The 23,324-nt window shown below is 42.7% G+C and overlaps 1 protein-coding gene across 4 annotated transcripts; it reads right to left on the bottom strand.

The window, feature by feature from the left end:
• Nucleotides 1-367: 367 nt before the first annotated feature.
• Nucleotides 368-10,625, bottom strand: TMEM200C (transmembrane protein 200C). Of its 4 annotated transcripts, none has more exons than XM_061595901.1 (3): nt 9,989-10,625; nt 9,420-9,647; nt 368-2,702 (listed from the first exon to the last, which is right to left on the bottom strand). In XM_061595901.1, exon 3 carries the CDS (start codon nt 2,669-2,671, stop codon nt 983-985), a length of 1,689 nt encoding a protein of 562 aa, XP_061451885.1. In that variant the 5' UTR covers nt 2,672-2,702; nt 9,420-9,647; nt 9,989-10,625; the 3' UTR covers nt 368-982. The 4 variants fall into 4 exon arrangements, 3 of the variants coding, with proteins under 3 accessions (XP_061451885.1, XP_061451976.1, XP_061452044.1); XM_061595992.1 differs by having other exon boundaries at nt 9,420-9,552; XM_061596060.1 differs by lacking the exon at nt 9,420-9,647.
• Nucleotides 10,626-23,324: the final 12,699 nt, after the last annotated feature.

The raw sequence follows: 23,324 nt of genomic DNA, 5'->3' as shown, positions 1-23,324 counted from the left end.
TGTAATTTCATTTCTTTCATAAGTGTTAATACACAAGGTTAATTGTCTTTTCCATTGAAATCAATGGGACTTAAGTGCTTTGCTTTGCCTTGATCTTATTCCATTTGCATAAGACTTTTAAGCTTTAAGTAAGTTATATTTAACTCAATCACATTTTTCTTTTTCCTTTAGGAAAGCTTTTACCATTATTCCCCTTAATTCAAGATGCACAGCTATTTGCTATCTTAAAAAACAAGTTCCTACACTGAATATAAGGCTTCTTTAATTTGGAAGAATTCAGTAGGAAATGAAACATTATCTAAATCGACTTTCTCATTGTAAATATATTTTATTTAAATTAAAAATGATTATTAATGCTATTTGTTCATACATGTGCAATAATACTTAATAAAGTAATATTATTTGAATTTAGGAATGTAGAATTGCAGCTTGTTTGCCATAGGACATCTCCTATCTTTCCTCAGTTGACACTTTTACAGAAATTAAAGTTGTCCCCCCCCTTTGTCACAGTACTTCAATTGTAAATACCTCCAATACAGTACTTTATTCTAACCAAATATTAAAAGGAGGGGGAGAGATCAGTTCTACTGACTTGAAAATCACCTCTGTCTGAAGCTAGGACAAGAGTGTGCAGTTAAGTGCCATGGCAAAAGCTGAGAGGGGAGCACTGGAATTAAAAATCAGTAAAGTGCACAATTATTAAAATATTCTATTCCTTTGATCCAAAGAATTTACTCAACTATCAATGTGCAATACAATTTGGCTTGCATGGAATATAGATGCACAGTTGAACAGAACAAACTCCTGTTATGTGGTGGTGGTGTTTTGTTTTTCCTGAATACATCTACAGGAATTTATTGATGCAATTCAAGGATAATAACATACTTCAGCTCTTTGGATGTCAACCCGTTTCCTAGATCCACAAGGGGGCAGAAGGATTACAAGTTGTTCTGATGCTGTCTCCATTTTATTTTACTCTGATTTAAATGCCGGTGGTCTGCAGATCTCCTTCCTCCAGCCCGACAATGGCATCTGATCTGGAGATCATGAAAAGTTTATCTTTGTTTGTGTACTGTCTTTGCATTTTCAAAGGCTGCTGCTCTGTTTTTTTTTTGTTGGTACCCTCAGGGGGGCCAGTTTTCCCACTGGGGATCATTTCACAGTCCTGGGTTTTATGGGCTGGGGTGTTGGCAACAGATTCCAAGGAGGTGCCTGTCTCCTCCAGTGGGGTGTAGCCCTTATTGCTTCTGTGTTGATCGCACTGAGAGCTCTGAGACTCTCTCCTATCCACAGGTGGGGTAGGAGGGGGAGAGTCCCCCAGATCTAGGGATTTGGAGTAGCTGGAAGATGAAGCTTTTACTAAAAGACTGGAGTCTAGGTCTGTGCTACTGTCCAAAGTCTGAGAAGGTTCAGGGGAGAGGGATCTCCTGGCGTCAGGGAGGCAGCTTGTGCTCTGCCGTCTAAGAACCAACTTGCGCTTGCCCACCCTGGGCAGCACTGTATGCCATTGCCCTGTGTCTACATAGCTGCTCCTGAGATCTTTCAAGCTGAGCTCAAACTCTCCCTGTGGAATCTCCCTAGTCCCTCGTTCCCCCAGCTGCCTCCGCCAGCCACCACAGTCTCCATCTGTCACCTCCCCCTGAGCCAAAGGCAGCAAAGTGAAGGTGCTGAGTGAGGAATCCACAATGGAACTGGCAGTGCTGCGCTGGTCCCAGCCATCTGGGGGGCTACAAGGTGGGCTACGAGCAGTTCTGGCAAAGGCAGCTCTCTCCTGATAGATGCTGTACACAGCCTCAGCCAAGCTGGGTGGCTGCTGCTGCCTTGAAGAGAAGGAAGAGGAGCGTGGCGAGTAGGCCAAGTCAGGAGGGGACAGGGGGGCACCCACAGTGGGGTGCCAGGTGCTCTTGGCTTGCATGGCAGAAGCCCCCAAGGTTTCCCCAGCGCCATTGCCAGGTTTCAGCTCCGCTCCTCGAGGTTGCACATAATTCACAAAGCCGTTGATTGGAACTGGGGCAACGGCAGCTGAGGGGGCCCCATCCTTGGTCCGGAGGCTGTGTGCATCTATGACAGTGGAGTACAGGTCCCTCAAGTTGATAATCTTGGTCTTCTTGTCACGGTTCTCATGGAGCACGGCATTAGCGCAAATGAAGAGGAAGATCCCGATGCCCATGATGAGGGGTCCAAGCACCTTCAGATTGTCTGAATGCAAATACTGTGAGAAAAGGTGATAGAGGAAGCTTGTTGAGGTGGAGGAGGGGGACGGGGCAGATGAAGAAGGAAGGAAACCTTTCTGGCTGCTAGGGAAGGAGGAATTGGCTCTCGCGACTTCCACGTGAGATTCCCCTGGGTCTTCTGTCTGATTCCTGGAGCGGCTTTTGGGGGCAGTCCCGTGTGGTGGCACAAACGGGCTGTCCCTCATGCTCCCTGCCTGGTAAAGAGGCTTTGGCCAATAGCCGACCACCGCCAAGGCAATTCCCACGAGCAGCACCAGGATACCGCAGAGAGCAATGAGGCCCGAGAGTGAGCAGAGTTTGAGCTTGCCCTTCACCACCACCACGTCATTCTTGCGTTTCTTTTTGGCTTTGCGCTTGCGTTTGGGGACTTGGCTCTGAGGCCGCAGGGGATCCTGTTTCCTGGCTGAGATCCTCAAGAGGCCTCCAGTAGCAATCATGGCTGGCTACCCTGGGCACTGACACCGGCTCCTGCAGCAAAAGGGGGGGGGAAAGCACATGAGAGCCTGGAAAAGAGCCAGATCAACTGTCCACATTACAACATCCCTTTTAGCTTGCAAATTACGTTTCAGACATTTCTTAAATCTGCTCCGTCACTACTAGTGACTAATCACACAAGGAAGCGTGTGTGAGACAGATAATGCTGCAAGCTTAGGCAGGTTTACAATAACCTGCTGATTCCTGACCACAAAAAGAATAGACACTCAAATGTAATCCAGTTGCGAAACTGACCACTTAGCCTTAAGGTTGCTGTGAATTTATTCATTGAACTGTAGTTTGGCACTTAATTTTTAGAGAATAAATGAATAAAACATTGATTAATCAGGCCCTGCAAACATTGGTGGGCATGCACTCGTACACATGATGGAGGGAGACACTGAAAGGGGACCCAAACACCCCTTCTTGCTGGCGGTATGGCTGGCAAAGAAACCTTAATTAAGATCCACATATATATTTTTTCTGTATGAATCCTAGTGAGTTGGTGTTCAGTCTTGTCCTGGTTTGGATGACATGAACTCTGTTGTTTGGGGTTCTGCTGTTTCGGATATAGGTGGACTACTTATCCTTGATGGGGTTGTATTGCCTGAAGGGACAACTGTGCAATCTGTGGGTGCTTTTAGACATGGCCTTGTCTTTGGATGTGCAGGTGACATCAGTAGTTAGGAACGTAGTTTATCTCCTTGGGCTGATTTATCCGTTGCAGCTATATTTAGAGAAAGCATATCTGGACTCAGTTACATATGCTTCAGTTTAGTTTTGTTTATGTTCTCTATGTGGGACGGCCTTTACAGATGGTTCAGAAACTGCAGCTGATGCAAAATGCAGCCATTAGGATGCTGGATGCTGTTCAATGATCAGAACACATTATGCCAATTTTTGTATAAATTGCACTGGCTGCTTATCTATTTTTGAGCCCCATTTAGTCCTGTTGTTGACCTTTAAAGGCCCAATACAGTCCAGGTCACTATTACCTGAATTTATTTATTTTATTTATTTTATTACATTTTTAGACCGCCCTATAGCAATAAGCTCCCAGGGCGGTGTACAGCATAATAAAACAGGTTAAAATACAAGTGGATGTAAATACAATACACAATAAAACATAATTAAAAATTTTCAATTTTAAATTCAAATTAAAAAAAATTTTTTTTTAATTTTTTTTTAAAAGGATGGCCTTCATCTGTATGGAGTTGCCCATGCCCTTCAGTTAGCTCCAGAAGCCCTGCCATCAGGTCTGTCTCCACCAGCCATATGATTGGCAGGTATCAGGTGCAGGGCATTTTCAGTGTTGGCTCTACAGTTGTGGAATTCATGTCCTGGGGACATCTGGCGGGCTCCTTCTTTTCTCACCATTGGGTGGGTGGGCAAGGTATTTTCATTTGGAGTTTATGTAGGGGTGCGGGGGTTGCCTTTATTGTTCTGTTCCTGGTGGTATTGTTTAATATCAGTTTATGTGATGGTTGTATTGCTGTTTAATTTACTTGATCAATTTCTTTTTTTGATTTGTTAAATAAACACAGGTTTAAATAAAATATTTAGAAAAGCAGTTTATAAATGACACAAAATAACTAAGGCTGCAAATCCTATACACTTACTTGGGGTAAGTCCCTTTGAACCCAATGGGGTTTACTTCTCAGTAGACACATATAGCATTGCGCGGTGGTCTTTCCTAGAACCCTGGCTTCCTGCTTGATCACACATGCTGTGCTCTAGTCCCTCTTTCCCTTAATCACCCATCCCCCTCTAACTCCAAACCATACCAGTGTGAATGTTCCCAAGGCCAGGACTCCATTAGTTCTTCTGCACAAACATTTACTGATGGCAGTGCCCTCTTCCCTTCACTTCTGCTGGACAAGTATAATTCAGCCTCAATATCCCCTACCTAGAATATCAGCTGAGTTTGACTTTTAATGGGCATGCATCTTAACTATAGAGAACAAGCTATCATTTCTCCTGCTATCATAGGATTGGGCAAACAGAAACTCTTTTTCCTGGTTGTTTGACCCAATAAAACACGCTTTTGCTTCCTCAGTGTGGGTTCTGAGTAGGTGAAATTCAGAGGGAGTAAAAAGAACTGGTGAGTGTACACCTTCAAAAGGCCAAATTTATAGCAAGGATTCTCAAGATTTGTCATCAGGAGCATAGTGGCAAATTCAGAAGTGCAGGGTCCCTTCATGATAGGGACATGCCCTATCATCAGCCACACGCCCCCATTTTTGCTATGGGGTCGAGAACTAGATCCTTTTTAATGCCTTCTCCCACAAAAACAGTCATCCCTATGAGCCAATAAGCATGAAAGGGGAGAGTGTTAGCTACTGTAAAGAGTCTTCTCTGTGGCTGATTCACCTCCTTTCACTCTTTGGTTCCAATCAGCAGGAAAGGACAAGGAAGCATGCTAGACTACTCTTCTCAGCAGCTAACACATTCCCCTTCCATGCTGATTGGCTCATGGGATGCTGGAGACATAGGGACCCTGCTGGGACCCTGCTCCCAAGACCCCAGACCACTACACCCCTTTGTCATGCTGAACAACTGGGACGAGGGGGGGAATTCCGTTGGAACAGGAAAGGTTAACACAACTTCTATCATCCTTGACCATTGGCCATGCTGGCTGGAGTTGATGGTAGGTGAAATCCAGCATCATCTGGAGGGCTGCAGATTCCCCATCCCAGAGCTAGAGATTACTTCAGTGGTGGTGTGTTCATTTTCATTCTGGCCCTGCAGGTTTGTAGAACCCTCCTCCTCCCAGCCCTACAGATTTATTGCCATTGACTGGATGAATCAACACAAAAAGTGTTAGAATCTGTATTTCACTAATTGAGAAACTGGGATGGATTCACTACAAACACATATACAAATAGGTTTGTAGTTCAGCAAGGATGTTTATCCTCTCTTCAACACACAGGTGGGCAACCTGTGGCTGCATATGGCCCCCAAACCTCATTTTATGCAGCCCCCAATTCCTTCTGAAGCTTCCCATTTTTCCACCCCATCAGAGTTACATCCTTCCTGTTCATTTCCTCCTGGCTTTTTAAAGCCCCCCCCAGCTTCCTATGCCGTTTAAGAACATTTGAAAGGCAAGTATTTTATTTGATAAAAATAAATTGATGTTTGTATATTTTTGGGAAAACAATCTCCCCTTCATTGTCTAAGAACAAACTGGTAAGCTTCTGTCATGTGTGTATATCACTAACATCAGTTAGGTATTACTTTTATATGCTTTCCAGGACAGTAGCTGTATTGGTCTGCTGCAAAACAAAACACAAAAAAATCTCTCTGTATACTTATTTGTATAAACCCTGTGAGCTTACTTCTGAGAAAATCTGTACAGAACTGGGAATTCTAATCTAAGATAACTTCATGGAAATTGAAGCAGGGCAGTTTAGGATGAGTTAATCCAGAAGATTTTTGTCTCCAACGCCACCCATCATTGGCATGTACAGCCCCTGACAGATTACACTTGAGGGAATGTTGGCCTTGACAGAAAAAAGCTTGTCCATGTCTACTTTGAGAACTACCCATGATGTCTTAGAAAGTCTAATCTTTTATATAGTTTAATGGAGAAATTCCACTACAAAAGATATTGCTTGTTCTTGTAGTATGGAGCCTCAAATTCAAGTGAATATTTTTCTCAAAGCTGTCAAAAACATGTGATGCCAGGCTAAACACTAGCATGCAGAAGTGGCTCACCATGATGGCTCCCAGAAGCTTAAAGACAGGTGCCATTTTCCAACTTCAGTGAATGCAACTGTGAGAGTCTATACGCTGTGGTGCCTGCAAAGGTCTGTGCAGACCTTCAGGTGTATGTTTAGAGTTTAGAGGTGCATGCGTGCATGCGTGTGAGAGAATAACATTCTGAATCTCACCCCTGTCCCACACTTTCACTGATCACGTAAAGTGCATTTCTAAATGAATGTGCATGAGCTAGGTGGAAGAGAACATTTACTCTGAAAAGGAGCAAGTCTTGAAAAAGTAGAATGACCTTTAAGTGTCATGGATGGGTTAGAAGGTTGGGTGGCATTGTAATTTAACTTTACATATTGGAAACTGTAGGTCATTTTCTTTCTACCTGGAAGTTAGAGCAGAAAGATCAGAAGGAAGAACTGCTTCCTCTCCATCATCTCATTTGAGGGCATTTGAAGCATAGCAGTTTTTTTCCACAGATCACCCAGACCCTAGGGTCCTTTCCTCAATCCTAAATACCACCTTTCCTCTTTAAATGACTCTTTGATTTGGCCTCTGCTCTTCTCATGCCACTATACTATGTGAGTCAATACTTCATATCTGTTAACTCCCGCCCTCCCCCCCAAATACCCCACACACCTCACTGCTGATGTAGACTGAAAACTGACTCCTTACTTTCCTGTCTGTACAAAGGTAGGTGTCCCTGTGTGTTCCTGTGCATGAGTATCCTTCTCAAGGATCTCACTGGAAGGTTGCACTCATACGATCTCCAAACTTCACTGTATCTTTACTTGTTTTTGTCTTTCACTTCTATTCTAAATGTAACTAGGACTAATGAAGCCATAACACTAGGCATTAAGAGTGATGGGCCTAAGCTGTGTATGTGTGTAGCACCAGGTTGTTTATTTGTATGCATGGAAATCAAGACTGACGGTGGGGGATATAATCCTGCCTTCTCTCTACCAGCCTGCATTTACTGACCATGCTAAAAAGGGGTTAGAGTACCAGGTACTCCAGATGCACACTCCTAGATCCAGGTGGAAGCACTCACTCTGGAATGGAGCTGTTGTTGTCGTTTTGCAGACTGTACTTTCCTAATAAATATCCAATGGGCAAAGAGTAACAGATTTGTCATAAGTGGGGCACATTAGCTGATTATGAAAGGGTTACAGCTACATTATAAAAACATTTCAAAACAAAAACCTTGGAGTGATCTGCCAGTAGCAGTTTACAGAGAAAACTCAGCCTTTCTTTAAAGTTCCTTATGCTGCTGTTGCCCATTGCTTGTCTTAAGATAACCAAGATGTGAAACATTTTCTCATTGTTTTAAGGGTGGTGCGGAGGAAGCCTGATGCAGCCTTAATCATACTTTGTGCAATTGTTTGGCTTTTATAATCCACGCTGTTTTATTATGAATGTGGAGGTTCCTGTTTTGTTAGCTGTTTCTGAGTTCCAGGCCACCTTCTTTGAATGAGGCTAAAAGGTTATGTTACACAAGAGACTTAGGGGTGGTGATCTACCATACAATGGTAGAAAATGATACTAGAAAGGCAATATGAATGGCTTTATTTAGGCCACTGGGTGTGTAAGTATGTATTGCACTGAACAGGCTGGGTGATTTTATAAACTTAGAATTTATCATGTAACTGTCAATACACTAAGGAGATAACCAAATACTAACAATACTAGAAATGTTTATTTGAAGCAATTCCTTTTTAATCTACTTTTGACTATGTAGACAAAGCGTCCTTTATGCTTAAGGTGTGAATATAACCTCTGGACATTTGCCTGATTGGAATCATGTATGATGATGATCAAGGTAACTGGTTATGTAACACCACTGAATTTTCAGCCCATCAATGTTAGCATGTAATGGGAACAGAAAGATTCTGTGTTACACCTGATTGAAAATGAGAAGGGACACTACTTTCAATCACCAGGAGGGAACAAATCATGTTCTGTGTAATAATCTGCAATGCTTTTATTTGCATTAAATCAGAGTTCATAATTCGAGTATTCAAATAATGAAGCAACAATTGTATATTCAAGAGGACAATCTGAAAATACTAAAGAACTCCTTACTTTTCCCAGGATGTCTGAAAGAAATTATAAGAAAGATAAAAGCAATCAGTTCAACATGCTGCGTAAAGTTAAATCTTTTTTCCTTGAAATCTGATTGTCAGAATCCTAGGTAATCTTATTTCACTCATCAGTGAAATCTTCCCATTTCCCAAATATCCCCAGATTCAACAGTTTCCTGATTCATTTAATCTCCAGGCATTTTCTTGCAAAAATATTCCTGGTTCTTCTTACACTGCACATAAAAGTAATTCATCAGCCAGTTTATCCTTCCCTCCTCTTCCCTAGTATGAGCTTCAACTGGTTGGAGGGAGAAAAAAAACCTTTATCAATAGGGCTGATTTAATTCCCCCCCCCAAGGTTCAGCTTTTCATGCAATGAAATTTCACCAAGATCTACATTAACTAAGATGGAAAAACATATGATGAACAATGATTCCAAAACAATATTAGTAGAGTAGAGCAAAAGGAGAGCTAAAACTGAGTTTCTGATAATGAAAGCAATTGTTAATTAATATGCTATGAGGAAATGGTCCATGATTCGGAAAGGACTTGGAGAAACAAACACACCCACACCCAATGTGATTTATGCCAGCTATTAGTTCTATTTTTAAATGTATTCTAGATTATATTTCATGGTATTCTCTATTTTCCAGGACTTCAGCTGTTTTTCAAGTCTAAAAGCTATGCAGTAGATGAACATCTTGAGAGAAATAACAGTCAAGACACTTGCTTGCCATTCTCCCTGGCTGAATGTGTGGAAATGAAAATACACTCCATTGGGTAGATTATCCTGAACTGCACAAATTAGCTGCTGGCTCTTGGGAAGGAGTTTTCTGCCTGCTGAAAGAGTTTAAACATTATTGCATTCCGGGGGGGGGGTGCCTTAGGGACAAAGGCTAATAAACATTTGTGGATGACATACCTGGTGCTATGTTGTCCTACATCGTGTAATTAGCAACGTTACCAGTGTCTATTGGGGAATAGTTTTTGAATGATGCAGTCGACAATCTCTGCATGAGGCACAGCCAGTCTGGCAGCGTATCTGAGGACTTGAGCTGGCAATCATAAAAGGAGGCAGGTCTGTCGCTTGCTCCAGAGCCAGCGAATAAGGGCAGCCAAATCTTTCAACTTTCCAGATCGACACTCACTCCTGGAGACAATCCATCCAAGGTACTTTCAGACGTCACCCGCGCCCATTTGTCAGACCCATCTCCCCGGTACACCTACAGCCCTCATTTCATAACCTTCAGAGCGCGAGGCTCTTCTCCCAACTCCCTTCCCCCCCACCTCTCAGAAAGGGGATGAAGCCATAAACTGTTGGTCAACAGGGACAGTATGATGCAGAAGGGTAAGAGAAAGCTCGTGAGGGAACCCCATTCCTACAGCCAGGTCTTTTTTCTTGGGGGGAGGGAGTTAGAGGATCCCCGGGTGAGTTTATCGTTCAAAATGGCAGCATTTTGTAAGCGGAGAAGCTCCATCGCGTTCTCTTACCAGGGAAAATCGGGGGATGTCAGCGCCGTAGGCAAGTTCCTCGGAGCCCAGAGAGAAACCATAGAGAAACTTTGGAGGCCGGCGAGTGGAAACCTCGCCAAGCCAGAACCCCCCGCCGCCCCCTCCTCAACGCGGCCACTTCTTGCTCACATCCATCGCGGCGAGAGACGCGATCGTATGGCTGCGGGCAGCCGCCTCAGCTCCACGGCAGCCGGAGGAAGCCAGGGCAAGAAAGAGTTTCCCCAAAGTGCGGCTCCCGCTCCCTTCCGCATCCTCCTCGGCTTCGGATCGCCCTGTCCAGGCGCCCTCTTACTCTGCTTCTTTCCTCCGGGCGGTTGTTATTGTTGTGGTTGCCGCCGCCAGCCGGTCGCTTTTCCTGCCCGGCGGAGCTGCTGCCGCTGCTCCTGCTGCTGAATGGTGCTGTGTGAAGCTGCTGCTGCTGCTCCTGCTGGCCGGACTTGCCGCTGTTGCTAGGAAACCGGAGCCATGACACAGGGAAATTGCTGCAGGATGGCAATCATTACGTTCCAAACTCACTTCTTCGGGAGGAATGAAACCCTCGCCCCATCTTCCTCCTCCTCCCGCCCGGCGCCCGCCGCCACCTCCGACGCTTTCCTTGGCCAGCTGCCGCCTCCCTGCCCATGACCCCCTGCGAGTGCAAGGGGTGAGCGGAAGGGAAGAAGCCCCGATCGCCGGCCTCCAGGAGCGGGCGGGCGAGAGAAACTCTGGAGCGCCATCATTGGAAGACGTTTCCCCAACTCCCCCCCCCCATCTCACCCACTCGTTTGACGCTCCGACCCTCCCGCCTCTCATTTGTGAGCTTTCTCGTTTGCATTGACAATACAAGCATAGAGGCCTATTCCTGGGTGTCCCGCGGATCTTTTCGTCCCACCCACGACAATCTCAACACACACTCACCTCTGCTTAGGTTGTAATATTCAGACAAAGTGTTCTAGTATAGTTTCGCTGGAGGCAACGTAAATTTGTTGTGACTTGCACTCGGGTCTGACATTATGACCATCATCATTAGGATCATCAATTGGATTTTACCTTCATGCCGCATCACATTGTTTTGTTCTTTTTAGTGTTGTTTTTGTTTCGGTTTTATTCTGACAACTGTTCTGAAAGCTTTTGTTACAGGGCAGGCTATAAAAATTGAAAATAAATAATTTTCTTCCATGAATGTGCATTCTTTATGAATGGTTATATTTTCTGAATAGGCACATTAGTGTAATTGTCATTCATATTTTCAAGAATTGGATTTTCAAGAAAACTTTTGGGCCAAACATCATAAAATTAAAATTCTGAAAGCTTGACATCAAGTACAAAATAGATAAATCTCTCTCATAAGAACATAAGAAGAGCCTGCTGGATCAGGCCAGTGGCCCATCTAGTCCAGCATCCTGTTCTCACAGTGGCCAACCAGGTGCCTGGGGGAAGCCCGCAAGCAGGACCCGAGTGCAAGAACACTCTCCCCTCCTGAGGCTTCCGGCAACTGGTTTTCAGAAGCATGCTGCCTCTGACTAGGGTGGCAGAGCACAGCCATCATGGCTAGTAGCCATTGATAGCCCTGTCCTCCATGAATTTGTCTAATCTTCTTTTAAAGCCGTCCAAGCTGGTGGCCATTACTGCATCTTGTGGGAGCAAATTCCATAGTTTAACTATGCGCTGAGTAAAGAAGTACTTCCTTTTGTCTGTCCTGAATCTTCCAACATTCAGCTTCTTTGAATGTCCACGAGTTCTAGTATTATGAGAGAGGGAGAAGAACTTTTCTCTATCCACTTTCTCAATGCCATGCATAATTTTATACACTTCTATCATGTCTCCTCTGACCCGCCTTTTCTCTAAACTAAAAAGCCCCAAATACTGCAACCTTTCCTCGTAAGGGAGTCGCTCCATCCCCTTGATCATTCTGGTTGCCCTCTTCTGAACCTTTTCCAACTCTAGAATATCCTTTTTGAGATGAGGCGACCAGAACTGTACACAGTATTCCAAATGTGGCCGCACCATAGATTTATACAATGGCATTATGATATCGGCTGTTTTATTTTCAATACCTTTCCTAATTATAGCTAGCATGGAATTTGCCTTTTTCACAGCTGCTGCACACTGGGTCGACATTTTCATCGTGCTGTCCACTACAACCCCAAGGTCTCTCTCCTGGTCGGTCACCGCCAGTTCAGACCCCATGAGCGTATATGTGAAATTAAGATTGTTTGCTCCAATATGCATAATTTTACACTTGTTTATATTGAATTGCATTTGCCATTTTTCTGCCCATTCACTCAGTTTGGAGAGGTCTTTTTGGAGCTCTTCGCAATCCCTTTTTGTTTTAACAACCCTGAACAATTTAGTGTCGTCAGCAAACTTGGCCACTTCACTGCTCACTCCTAATTCTAGGTCATTAATGAACAAGTTGAAAAGTACAGGTCCCAATACCGATCCTTGAGGGACTCCACCTTCTACAGCCCTCCATTGGGAGAACTGTCCGTTTATTCCTACTCTCTGCTTTCTGCTTCTTAACCAATTCCTTATCCACAAAAGGACCTCTCCTCTTATTCCATGACTGCTAAGCTTCCTCAGAAGCCTTTGGTGAGGTACCTTGTCAAACGCTTTTTGAAAGTCTAAGTACACTATGTCCACTGGATCACCTCTATCTATATGCTTGTTGACACTCTCAAAGAATTCTAATAGGTTACTGAGACAGGACTTTCCCTTGCAGAAGCCATGCTGGCTCTGCTTCAGCAAGGCTTGTTCTTCTATGTGCTTAGTTAATCTAGCTTTAATAATACTTTCTACCAGTTTTCCAGGGACAGAAGTTAAGCTAACTGGCCTGTAATTTCCGGGATCCCCTCTGGATCCCTTTTTGAAGATTGGCGTTACATTTGCCACTTTCCAGTCCTCAGGCACGGAGGAGGACCCAAGGGACAAGTTACATATTTTAGTTAGCAGATCAGCAATTTCACATTTGAGTTCTTTGAGAACTCTCGGGTGGATGCCATCCGGGCCCGGTGATTTGTCAGTTTTTATATTGTCCATTAAACTTAGAACTTCCTCTCTCGTTACCACTATTTGTCTCAGTTCCTCAGAATCCCTTCCTGCAAATGTTAGTTCAGGTTCAGGGATCTGACCTATATCTTCCACTGTGAAGACAGATGCAAAGAATTCATTTAGCTTCTCTGCAATCTCCTTATCGTTCTTTAGTACACCTTTGACTCCCTTATCATCCAAGGGTCCAATTGTCTCCCTAGATGGTCTCCTGCTTTGAATGTATTTATAGAATTTGTTGTTGTTGGTTTTTATGTTCTTAGCAATGTGCTCCTCAAATTCTTTTTTAGCATCCCTTATTGTCTTCTTGCATTTCTTTTGCCAGAGTTTGTGTTCTTTTTTATTTTCTTCATTTGGACAAGACTTCCATTTTTTGAAGGAAGACTTTTTGCCTCTAAGAGCTTCCTTGACTTTGCTCATTAACCATGCTGGCATCTTCTTGGCCCTGGCGGTACCTTTTCTGATCTGCGGTATGCACTCCAGTTGAGCTTCTAATATAGTGTTTTTAAACAACTTCCAAGCATTTTCAAGTGATGTGACCCTCTGGACTTTGTTTTTCAGCTTTCTTTTTACCAATCCCCTCATTTTTGTGAAGTTTCCTCTTTTGAAGTCAAATGTGACTGTGTTGGATTTTCTTGGCAATTGGCCATTTACATGTATGTTTAATTTAATAGCACTGTGGTCACTGCTCCCAATCGGTTCAACAACACTTACATCTTGCACCAGGTCCCGGTCCCCACTGAGGATTAAGTCCAGGGTTGCCGTTCCTCTGGTCGGTTCCATGACCAACTGGTCTAGGGAATAGTCATTTAGAATATCTAGAAACTTTGCTTCTTTGTCATGACTGGAACACATATGCGGCCAGTCTATGTCCGGGTAGTTGAAGTCACCCATTACTACCACATTTCCTAGTTTGGATGCTTCCTCAATTTCATATCTCATCTCCAGGTCTCCCTGAGCATTTTGATCAGGGGGATGATAGATCGTTCCCAGTATTAAGTCCCTCCTGGGGCATGGTATCACCACCCACAACGATTCTGTGGAGGAGTCTGCCTCTTTTGGGGTTTCGAGCTTGCTGGATTCAATGCCTTCTTTCACGTATAGAGCGACTCCGCCACCAATACGTCCTTCCCTGTCCTTCCGATATAGTTTATATCCAGGGATAACCGTATCCCATTGGTTTTCTCCATTCCACCAGGTCTCCGTTATGCTCACTATATCAATGCTCTCCTCTAAGACCAAGCACTCCAGTTCTCCCATCTTGGTTCGCAGGCTCCTAGCATTAGCGTACAGGCACTTGTAAGCAGTGTCTCTCTTCAAGTGTCTTTGGCACTTGTGGTTAGGCCTGTGGTAATTTTGCTCTTCTGAATTTATATCCTGTGCCCCTGCTCTCACAATGCCTACTTCTAGGCCTACCCCTTTTAAAATTTCATCATTTCTTTGGTTTTTATCCCAGGGGGGAGGTTTATTCCGAACCGGACCTTTCTCAGCTCCTGTCGGGTTTCCCCCCTCAGTCAGTTTAAAAGCTGCTCTGCCACCTTTTTAATTTTAATCTCTCTCTCTCTCTCTCTCTCTCTCTCTCTCTCTCTCACACACACACACACACACACACACACACCATCTACACCAAAGTCCTACAGCAGCCTTTCCCAACCAGTGTGCCTCCAGATGTTGTTGGACTACAACTCCCATCTTCCTGACCATTGGCAAGGCTAGCTGAGGCTGATGGGAGTTGTGGTCCAACAACATCTGGAGGCACACTGGTTGGGAAAGGCTGTCCTACAGTTTGTACCACCTAATTTAGGCTACAAAAACAACAGTGTTGTGGTGCCAGAGAGAGAGAAAGTCTGAGTCTCTGTGTGTGAATCTGAGTCTCCTGTAGTTTGTATCACCTAATTTAGGTTGCAAAAAAAAGTTTTGTGGCACCTTAAGGACTTATCACACATTTATTACAACATACACTTTTATGGAATAGAATCAACTTCAAAGGTGAATAAAGTAATCTGATAAAGGGATCAAGTCTATATTATATATCACAATAAATTTGTGTTACAGGTGTCCCAAGAGTCTCTCTTGTTTTTGCTGCAACAGACTAACATGGCTATTGCTCTGTTAATGTAGGGTGCAATCCTAAACACACTTACTGAGCCCCATTAAGGATAGTGGGGCTTATCTTCAGGCCAATGCATAGTTCACTTGCACCACACATGTGCTGGTTTATGGGCCTGATGACTGACCTGTTCAAAAACACATTTGAAATCAATCTGTTTTTTCTCCCCCTCAAATCTATCCTGTGCATACTGTGAAAAAGGCAAGGGAATCCTCTTTGCCTCCTTCAGACTCTGCTTTGCTCTGAAAATGGTTCCAGGGTTTTAGAGAGCTGGTCTTCTGGAAACAAACTGATTATCTTTTTTCTTTCCCTCACTTTTCAACCTTTAGGGAATGTCGTTCTCTGCTTTAAAAGCTTCAACTATCTGCCTTGGGCTGTGTGCAACCCTGTCTGATGTTATCCCTTTTCATTCTGATAAGCAGGGTATGATGACCAGTTTATCAGGGGGAGTGTGCAGTAACCTGATACAAACAGTCCTGCCTTCAGCTTGCAGTGCTCTCCAAAGAGCACTCTCAATTCCTTGGCCAGTAAGTAGTCATTATCAGACACAAACGGCACAGAGGAGGCTAAAGGATTTTGGGTTGCCTGCACCTGCTGGAGCCAATGTTGAAAATAAAAGAGAGGCTGGCATTGCTGTTATCTACTGGATGCAAAGCAGGCAGAAGGTGTGTGTGATGCTTTTTCTTAAGAAGGAAAAAATCCAGATTAAATCCCAGAAGTAGCCATTATATCAATGGCAGTTAGGGAACAAAATGCAGAACAAAAGGTGGAAAGGTAAGGGATACAAAAGGATGAAGAAAGCAGTGCTGAATAGATGGTGAAGGCACTATAAATACTGTTTATAAGGGGCCCAAAACCTTCTAGGAATTCCCCAGAGCCTATGAGAAGAAATGAAGGGGAAATGAATTTAGATAATTTTGCTTAAATCTTGTCTGTAAGAAACCTAGAAGAAAACTAAGGTATCTATGTAATTGCTCTGTATAACGCATTTTTAACTATTCTGAATATGTAAATGCTCAAGAAGTATATTACAAGACATCTAAGAGAACTTCAGGCTAAGAAATCAAAATAACTTATTTCAGTGGCAGTTGGAGATTTACTTGAGGGGAGAATTCTGTTCTTTCCTACCCCCAAAAAACTCTTGTAGATTAGCTAACAGTCTGATGAAATACTAATCCACACTTTGCTTACTGGAATATAATTAATAATAGTTATAGCTATATTGATCCCACTTTAGCTACTGACATCAAATCAAACCACTATTAATATACTCTGATATTAACAATGTGATATTGTTAATGCAGTGCTGAACTGGAATGGGGAATACTAGCCGATAACAAAGCTTGTTTTTAGCTTTCTTTAAAAATGGTACTCCCCCTCAAAAAATACCTTCATGCTTTTATTGTAGCCAAAAGACTGCCTTGATGGCTTGATAATTGTATCTTCAGTGTGATTCAGTTGCACATGACAGATCCATGTGAAATATTCTCTTTGACTGAGGCCTAATCCCAGACAGATAGTCTGCCTATAAAGCATAGGTTCTTACAAAGTAAACTATGATTACCTGCATTAAAATTATATTATTAATTTGGAATGGTGGGGCTTTCTGAAAATGTGAGGCTGGCAGCTTCCAGCCTTTTGTAATGTAGCCTTGTACTGAAGAGAATTCTGGCCCCTAATCAAGCAGCCTTACCTTTCCTGCTCAGCGCAGTCCTTTTTGAAGCTTGTTTCTAAATGTGCTGTGCCATTCAATCCCAGGTACCTTGAGATAATGCCATACTAGAACTACAGAATTTCATAATGGGTGGAAGAACTGAAAAATAAGTTTAAAAACATCTTTCCTATCCTTTTTAAATAAATATTTAGGCTGCAATTTTGCACACACTTACCTGGGAGTAAGTCCCACCGAACTTAATGGGGCTTGCTTCTGAGTAGGCATGTATAGAGCTACACAATAAGAGTCCTTCACCCTGCTCCACAGCTCAGTCGTCCCCCCCTGCTCAGCTAAATCAAAATTTGGGAATTTCTAATAATACAAAGAAGTAGCTCAGAATGGGAAGTCTAGCTGAATATGGCAAAGGATACATGTGAGAAAATGCCATTGGTACAGGATAATAGCCAATACATTAAGTTAAAAGCTTTTAAAAAACTGAATTTTGAGAAAGGATTTGAAGAAAGAGGTGACACATTAGGTGTTCAGGGTAGAAATTTCAGACACATTCATTTTAAATAAAATGTGTTTTTGGGCAGCTGGAACTTCATTTCCTCTCCCTGCCCCCCCCCCCATGAGAGCCAGTTTATGGTTAGGATGTTGGACTATGACCTGGGAGATCATGGTTTGAATCCTCACTTAGCCATGAAGCTCACCAGAGGCCTTGGCCCAGTCATTGTCTCTCAGCCTAACCTACCTTGCAGATTTCTTATATGAGGGGAGGAAAGAACTCTGGATACCACCTTCAGCTCCTTGGAAGAAAGGTGGGATATAAATATATGAAATAAATAAATAATAAATGTCCCCCACAAAATCTGTTCTGCAAAGTTGCCTAACCTTACTTCTGAGTAGACATGGATACAAGTGCATGTCCAGGTGTATGCCTTTTTAATTTCATTTGTGGCTTGTCTTGAGAAAATGCTTGGGAATTAGTGCATGCATGAAATGTGTCTCACGCATCAATGTGTTTTATTAAAGCTGAATATTTACTTTTAAGTATGATGTTTCAGATAGAGCTTTGAACTGTCTCATTGAACTTGAATCTTCTGACTTTTTTTTTAAATGCTTTGTTTCCGTCATAGCAGGGATTTGGAAGAAGCTGAAAACATCTACTTCCAACAGGAGACTTTCATCACATCAATAATTCAGCATGGTCGGGCATTCCCTAAAGGTCCCTGACTTTCAAAAAAAAAAAAGAGAGAGAGAGAAAGAAATGGAGATGGGTTGCAGGCAAAGGGTTAAGAGGAAGAAGGATCTTTTGCAAATCAGTCATATTCTTAACTTTAAAGTTTAGATCATACCAATAGATACGTAGGCAACTCAGCATTTGACTTTTATCTTTGCTTTTCAAAGACATTAACTTCCTAAATGACTTTTCTTGTGCAGAAATAGTTCTGGTCACACAAAGCCAAGGGTATGTCAATTCAGGTGTTGGTTAAGATGAAAATGCCGTCAACAGAAAAGATGCATTAGAAATCTAAACACAGCAGGCTTTGATTGTACCCTGCAAGGAAAACAATGGTGCAATCACAGATCTGATTTTTGACAGCAAGTTTCCAATGTTGATAAAATACATCATGATGCTAACACATCTCTCTTTTTTTCATAATTACCTTATCTTTTGATGACGGATTTGCTGTTTGATTTCCTTGAGGAGAATGGCAGAAGATGTAAGTGGCTGACTTCCTTTTCAGTTGCCGTGATTTGTTGAATGGCTGAATTAATCTCTACTGACAATGTTGTGTGAGGGTAAACTACAGTTCCCACAATTCGTGGGTGGGTGGGAGGAAAATGTGCTTTAACTGTATGGTGTGGTAGCATTCACTTTTGCAACTTATTCCTTCTGGGACAGTTTCCCTGAGGTATTCAAATAGCAACTGTTTTTATCAAGTCGTAAGTGCCTTCAAGTATTGCTATAACCCAAGAGCAGGTCTCCTGGTCTCTGCTTCCATTGCTGTGGTTGACTGAATTCAGTTACAGGCAAAGTGGTGTTGGTATAACCAATTTCTGGATCACAAGCACACTGAGTTTAAATGCACTGAAAGTGTTTTTGCAGTTATGAAGCTTTCAGCCAATAGATCAAGACACAGTGACATTATAAGAAAGAAAGAAAGACAGAAAGACAGAAAGAAAGAAAGAAAGAAAGAAAGAAAGAAAGAAAGAAAGAAAGAAAGAAAGAAAGAAAGAAAGAAAGAAAGAAAGAAAGATGCCTACTGAGAAATTGTGGACAGGGTACACATGTCACTGAGTGCTGACTGTAACTCAAGGTCTTCCATTCGTATGTGACAGCAGCCCCAGGAGCTTCAAACAGTCATTCTGAAGCCTTTAGCAAGGCTGTCATTTTTTTTTCTAAATAAAACTTTCCATGGGGTTAATGTTACTCCATGCATTACAAAATAATCATAATATTCTGTCAAGAAAAACAGTGGAATTTTGTTATTTTGAGAATGTATCGTGTGTTTTTGTCTACTAGCCAGATTTCAGAATTGTGTGTTTGTACTTACAATACACTATTTTTATTTCATTTGACAAAGTTTCCAAGTATTACCAGCAATACAGAGCCATAGTAAATGAGAAAGAAAAACAGACATGTAATATACTTGACATGAGCATATTTAGCATCCGACACATTCCCAAAGAAACTTTTCCTTGGCTGCCTTGGGCAGGATTCACTGAGATAGTTTTAAAAAGCTAGTGTGTCCAAGTGATCTGCTGATTAGCAGGATGATTGGCATCTTTTAGATCAGGGATGGGGAAGCTGTGGCCTTCCAGATGCTGGACTCCCAACTCCTGACAGTTCCAGTCTGCATTGCCAATGAGAGCTGCAGTCCAGCAACACCTGGAGGGCCACAGGTTAGATTCTCTTCAGGCTTCCATATCTCATATGCCCAGTAGGGCTGGTATTATTTGCAGCTACTCCTATTTAGCATTGACTTTGTATCTGTCTGTCTCTTTTCTTGCTCTTTCCAATTGCCTCTGTTGTAGAGTTGTCCACCTGGCCAAGTAACATTCTCTTTACCCTAGTAGCTGTCCTGGTATTCTATCTGTGGAGACGCAATGATGTCCCTCAAGCTGTTTTTCCTTCTCACTGGTTCCTTGCTGGGAGCAGCTTTCTTTTCTCTAGCTGTAAATGTTGGAGTCTGTTTGCCATTCTGCTCCTTTACAATCTTCAAGCTTCACACGAGCATCCTCATACATTGGATGTGATCATTTTGTTGAACTTGAAGCCAGAGCTTTGGCAACTCTGACAACCAGTTCTCTTTGATATTATGGCAATGCAACTAAAGGTGAAGGAAGGAATAACAGACTGAAGACAAACTGTGTGTGTGTTTATCTCCAGTAATGCCACAGGAACACAAAATGCTCTTTTGGGAGAGGGTGACATTGGCAAGCAACTTTGGGGTGGTTAAATCCTACATATTATGTTATTTGGTATATATATCGTTAGAACTGTGATGCACATCCTAAGATAGCATTCACATGAGGTCAGTGAATGGATGGACAGGAGATATAAGAATTTTCAAGTTCCTTAGCTTAAGCAGAGTATACTTCCTAATATTTTAGACAGATCTAGCCATCTATTTCTGTACCGTTATTTTACTAGCATTATCGGAAACAAGGTCTGTTCCACTGAGTTATTGGAGATCAGTCACACACAAAAGGCGGAGATGTTTTGACACTAAACAACAAGATTGGAGTCTCTCATAAGACCTGAGAAGGGTTGTGAAAGTATCCTGTAAACTTCAATCATCTTTATAAAGATACTGGTTTTATTATGCACTATATCATATGGATCAGACTTGTATCTTTGCTGTTATAATGTTTAAAACTGTCTCCTTTATTGACTTTTGTTTACAGAGGCAAGTGTGTCTAAAGACAGCCATCATGCCAGAGGACATATGCAGAAAATAAACATATTCATGTGTGCTTCCTGCAGTTCTTAAGTGAAAATCTTTACACTTAGTTTGCACCACATTGTGCTTGATACTTTAGGAAATTAAAATTCTCATTTTTTGTTGTTTCCATAAAGTGTTTTTTTTATTACAAGCCTCTATTTTTGTAAATAAAGTGCATTGCTTATACATGGTTGGAAAGGCAGAGATCACAATGTTTATCTAAACATTAAAAATCAGCCAATTGAGAATATTGAACTGAATTCAGTCAACCACAGCCATGGAAGCGGAAACCAGGAGAGCACCTCTTTTTCACAGAACTCGAATGGTGTAAGGAAAATTATGAGGAAGGGGCATCCAGTAATCTTCACGTATGACCTTATTTATATGCTTGACAATTTCAACTGGTCTGCTCAGTCTAACACAGACTGAAGCACATAACAAAATAGCACATACCCCAAATGAAACCTTATAGATGGCTTATTTAAAAATTTATCCATTGACCTGGTCATAATTAGAGGACTTATTGATCTATGAATGAATGAATGAATGAAACTTTATTTTTACCCTGCCCTTTTTCCAAACTGGAACTCAGGGCGGCTTACAAATAAAACTACATGTAATTAAAAACATAGAAAAACATACAATTAAAATACAATTAAACTGTGCACAACCTTAAAACCGTAAAAGGCATTTAAAAATCTAAAAACAATTTAAAATAATACAGATAATAACGTAAAACAATAAAACAAGCCTTGTAAAGCCCAATTCTAAACACCTATCCCAAAGGCCTGTCGGAATAAAAAAGTCTTTACTTGCCGACGGAAGGATGGCAAGGAGCGGGCCATTCGTGCCTCCCTAGGAAGGGAGTTCCAGAACCTAGGAGCAGCCACCGAAAAGGCCCTATCTCGCGTCCCCACCAATCGTACTTGTGAGAGTGTTGGGACTGAGAGAAGGGCCTCTCCTGAAGATCCCAGGGCCTGGGCAGGCTCGTATAGGGAGATACGGTCTGACAAATAGCCTGGACCTGGGCCATATAGGGCTTTAAAGGTCAAAACCAGCACTTTGAATTGTGACCGGAAACAAACTGGCAGCCAGTGGAGCTGTTGTAACAAGGGAGTTGTATGGTCCCTGTAACCAGCCCCTGTTAATACTCTGGCTGCATCTCTTTGTATCAGTTTAAGCTTCCAAACAGTCTTCAAAGGCAGCCCCACGTAGAGCGCGTTACAGTAGTCTAAACGGGATGTAACTAAGGCATGCATCACCATAGTCAAATCAGGCATTTCCAGGAACAGGCGCAGCTGGCGCACTAGTCTTAAATGGGCAAAGGCACTCCTGGCCACAGCCAAGACCTGGGCCTCCAAGTTCAGAGCTGAGTCCAGGAGCACACCCAAACTGCGAACCTGTGTCTTCAGGGGGAGTGTAACCCCATCCAGCACAGGCTGAATCCCTGTTCCCTGATCTGCCCTTCGACTGACCAGGAGCACATCTGTCTTGTCTGGATTTAATTTCAATTTGTTCGCCCTCATCCAGTCCATCACTGATGCCAGGCACTGGTTCAGGACCAGAACAGCTTCCTTGGCTTTAGGTGGAAAGGAGAAATAGAGTTGGGTGTCATCCGCATACTGATGGCACCAAACCCCAAACCCCCGGACAACCTCTCCCAGCAGTTTCATATAGATGTTAAACAACATGGGGGACAAAACTGACCCCTGAGGGACCCCATAGGTCAACGGCCAAGGAGTCAAACAGGAGTCCCCCAGCACCACCTTCTGAGTTCGTCCCTCCAGAAAGGAATGGAGCCATCATAACACAGTGCCCCCAAGTCCCATCCCAGCAAGGCGGTCCAGAAGGATACCATGGTCGATGGTATCGAAAGCCACTGAGAGGTCCAGTAGAACTAACAGGGACACACTCCCCCTGTCCAGCTCTCTGCGAAGGTCATCCACCAAGGCGACCAAAGCTGTCTCTGTCCTGTAACCAGGCCTGAAACCAGACTGAAATGGATCCAGATAATCCGTTTCATCCAAGAATCTCTGTGGCTGGGCGGCCACCACAGTAGTATTCTATGAAAAATACTACTGATCTGAACTCTTTTTGGGGCAGGCATTAACAGTATTTCTCAAAAATAGGACATCACTGATAATTATGGATATGTTGACTGTGTGAACATAATAAAGGAGAATAAATATTAAAGAATGATTAGGACACTAGACCTGCCTTCAACATAATGTAGACTTCAAAGAAAAGCAAAACTGCATATAAGATAGACCTCAAATATTTTACTTGAGTTATCCAATTGATTTTGAATGCATTGGTTTATTTGAAGAATGATTGCCAATGTTATGCCTGGTGGGCCAAACTAGACATAAGGGGTGGTATTCAATGCTAGCCCTACTCAGAGTAGACCCATTTTAAATTAAAGAACCTAAGTTACTGGGGTGTGTGTGTTTGGGAGTCTGTGTGTGTGTGTTCTGGGGTCCCTCACTGGCAAAGGGGGGAGCGGGGGGGTTTGGAGAGCAAAGCAATCAGCACAAAAAATCTTAACATTCTGATGTCAAATATAATTGTTTA

This window comes from Rhineura floridana, chromosome 1 (assembly GCF_030035675.1).
Source record: "Rhineura floridana isolate rRhiFlo1 chromosome 1, rRhiFlo1.hap2, whole genome shotgun sequence".
NCBI lineage: Eukaryota > Metazoa > Chordata > Lepidosauria > Squamata > Rhineuridae > Rhineura > Rhineura floridana.
Note: the sequence above shows the minus strand (reverse complement) of the source record. Positions and strands in the feature narration are given on the sequence as shown.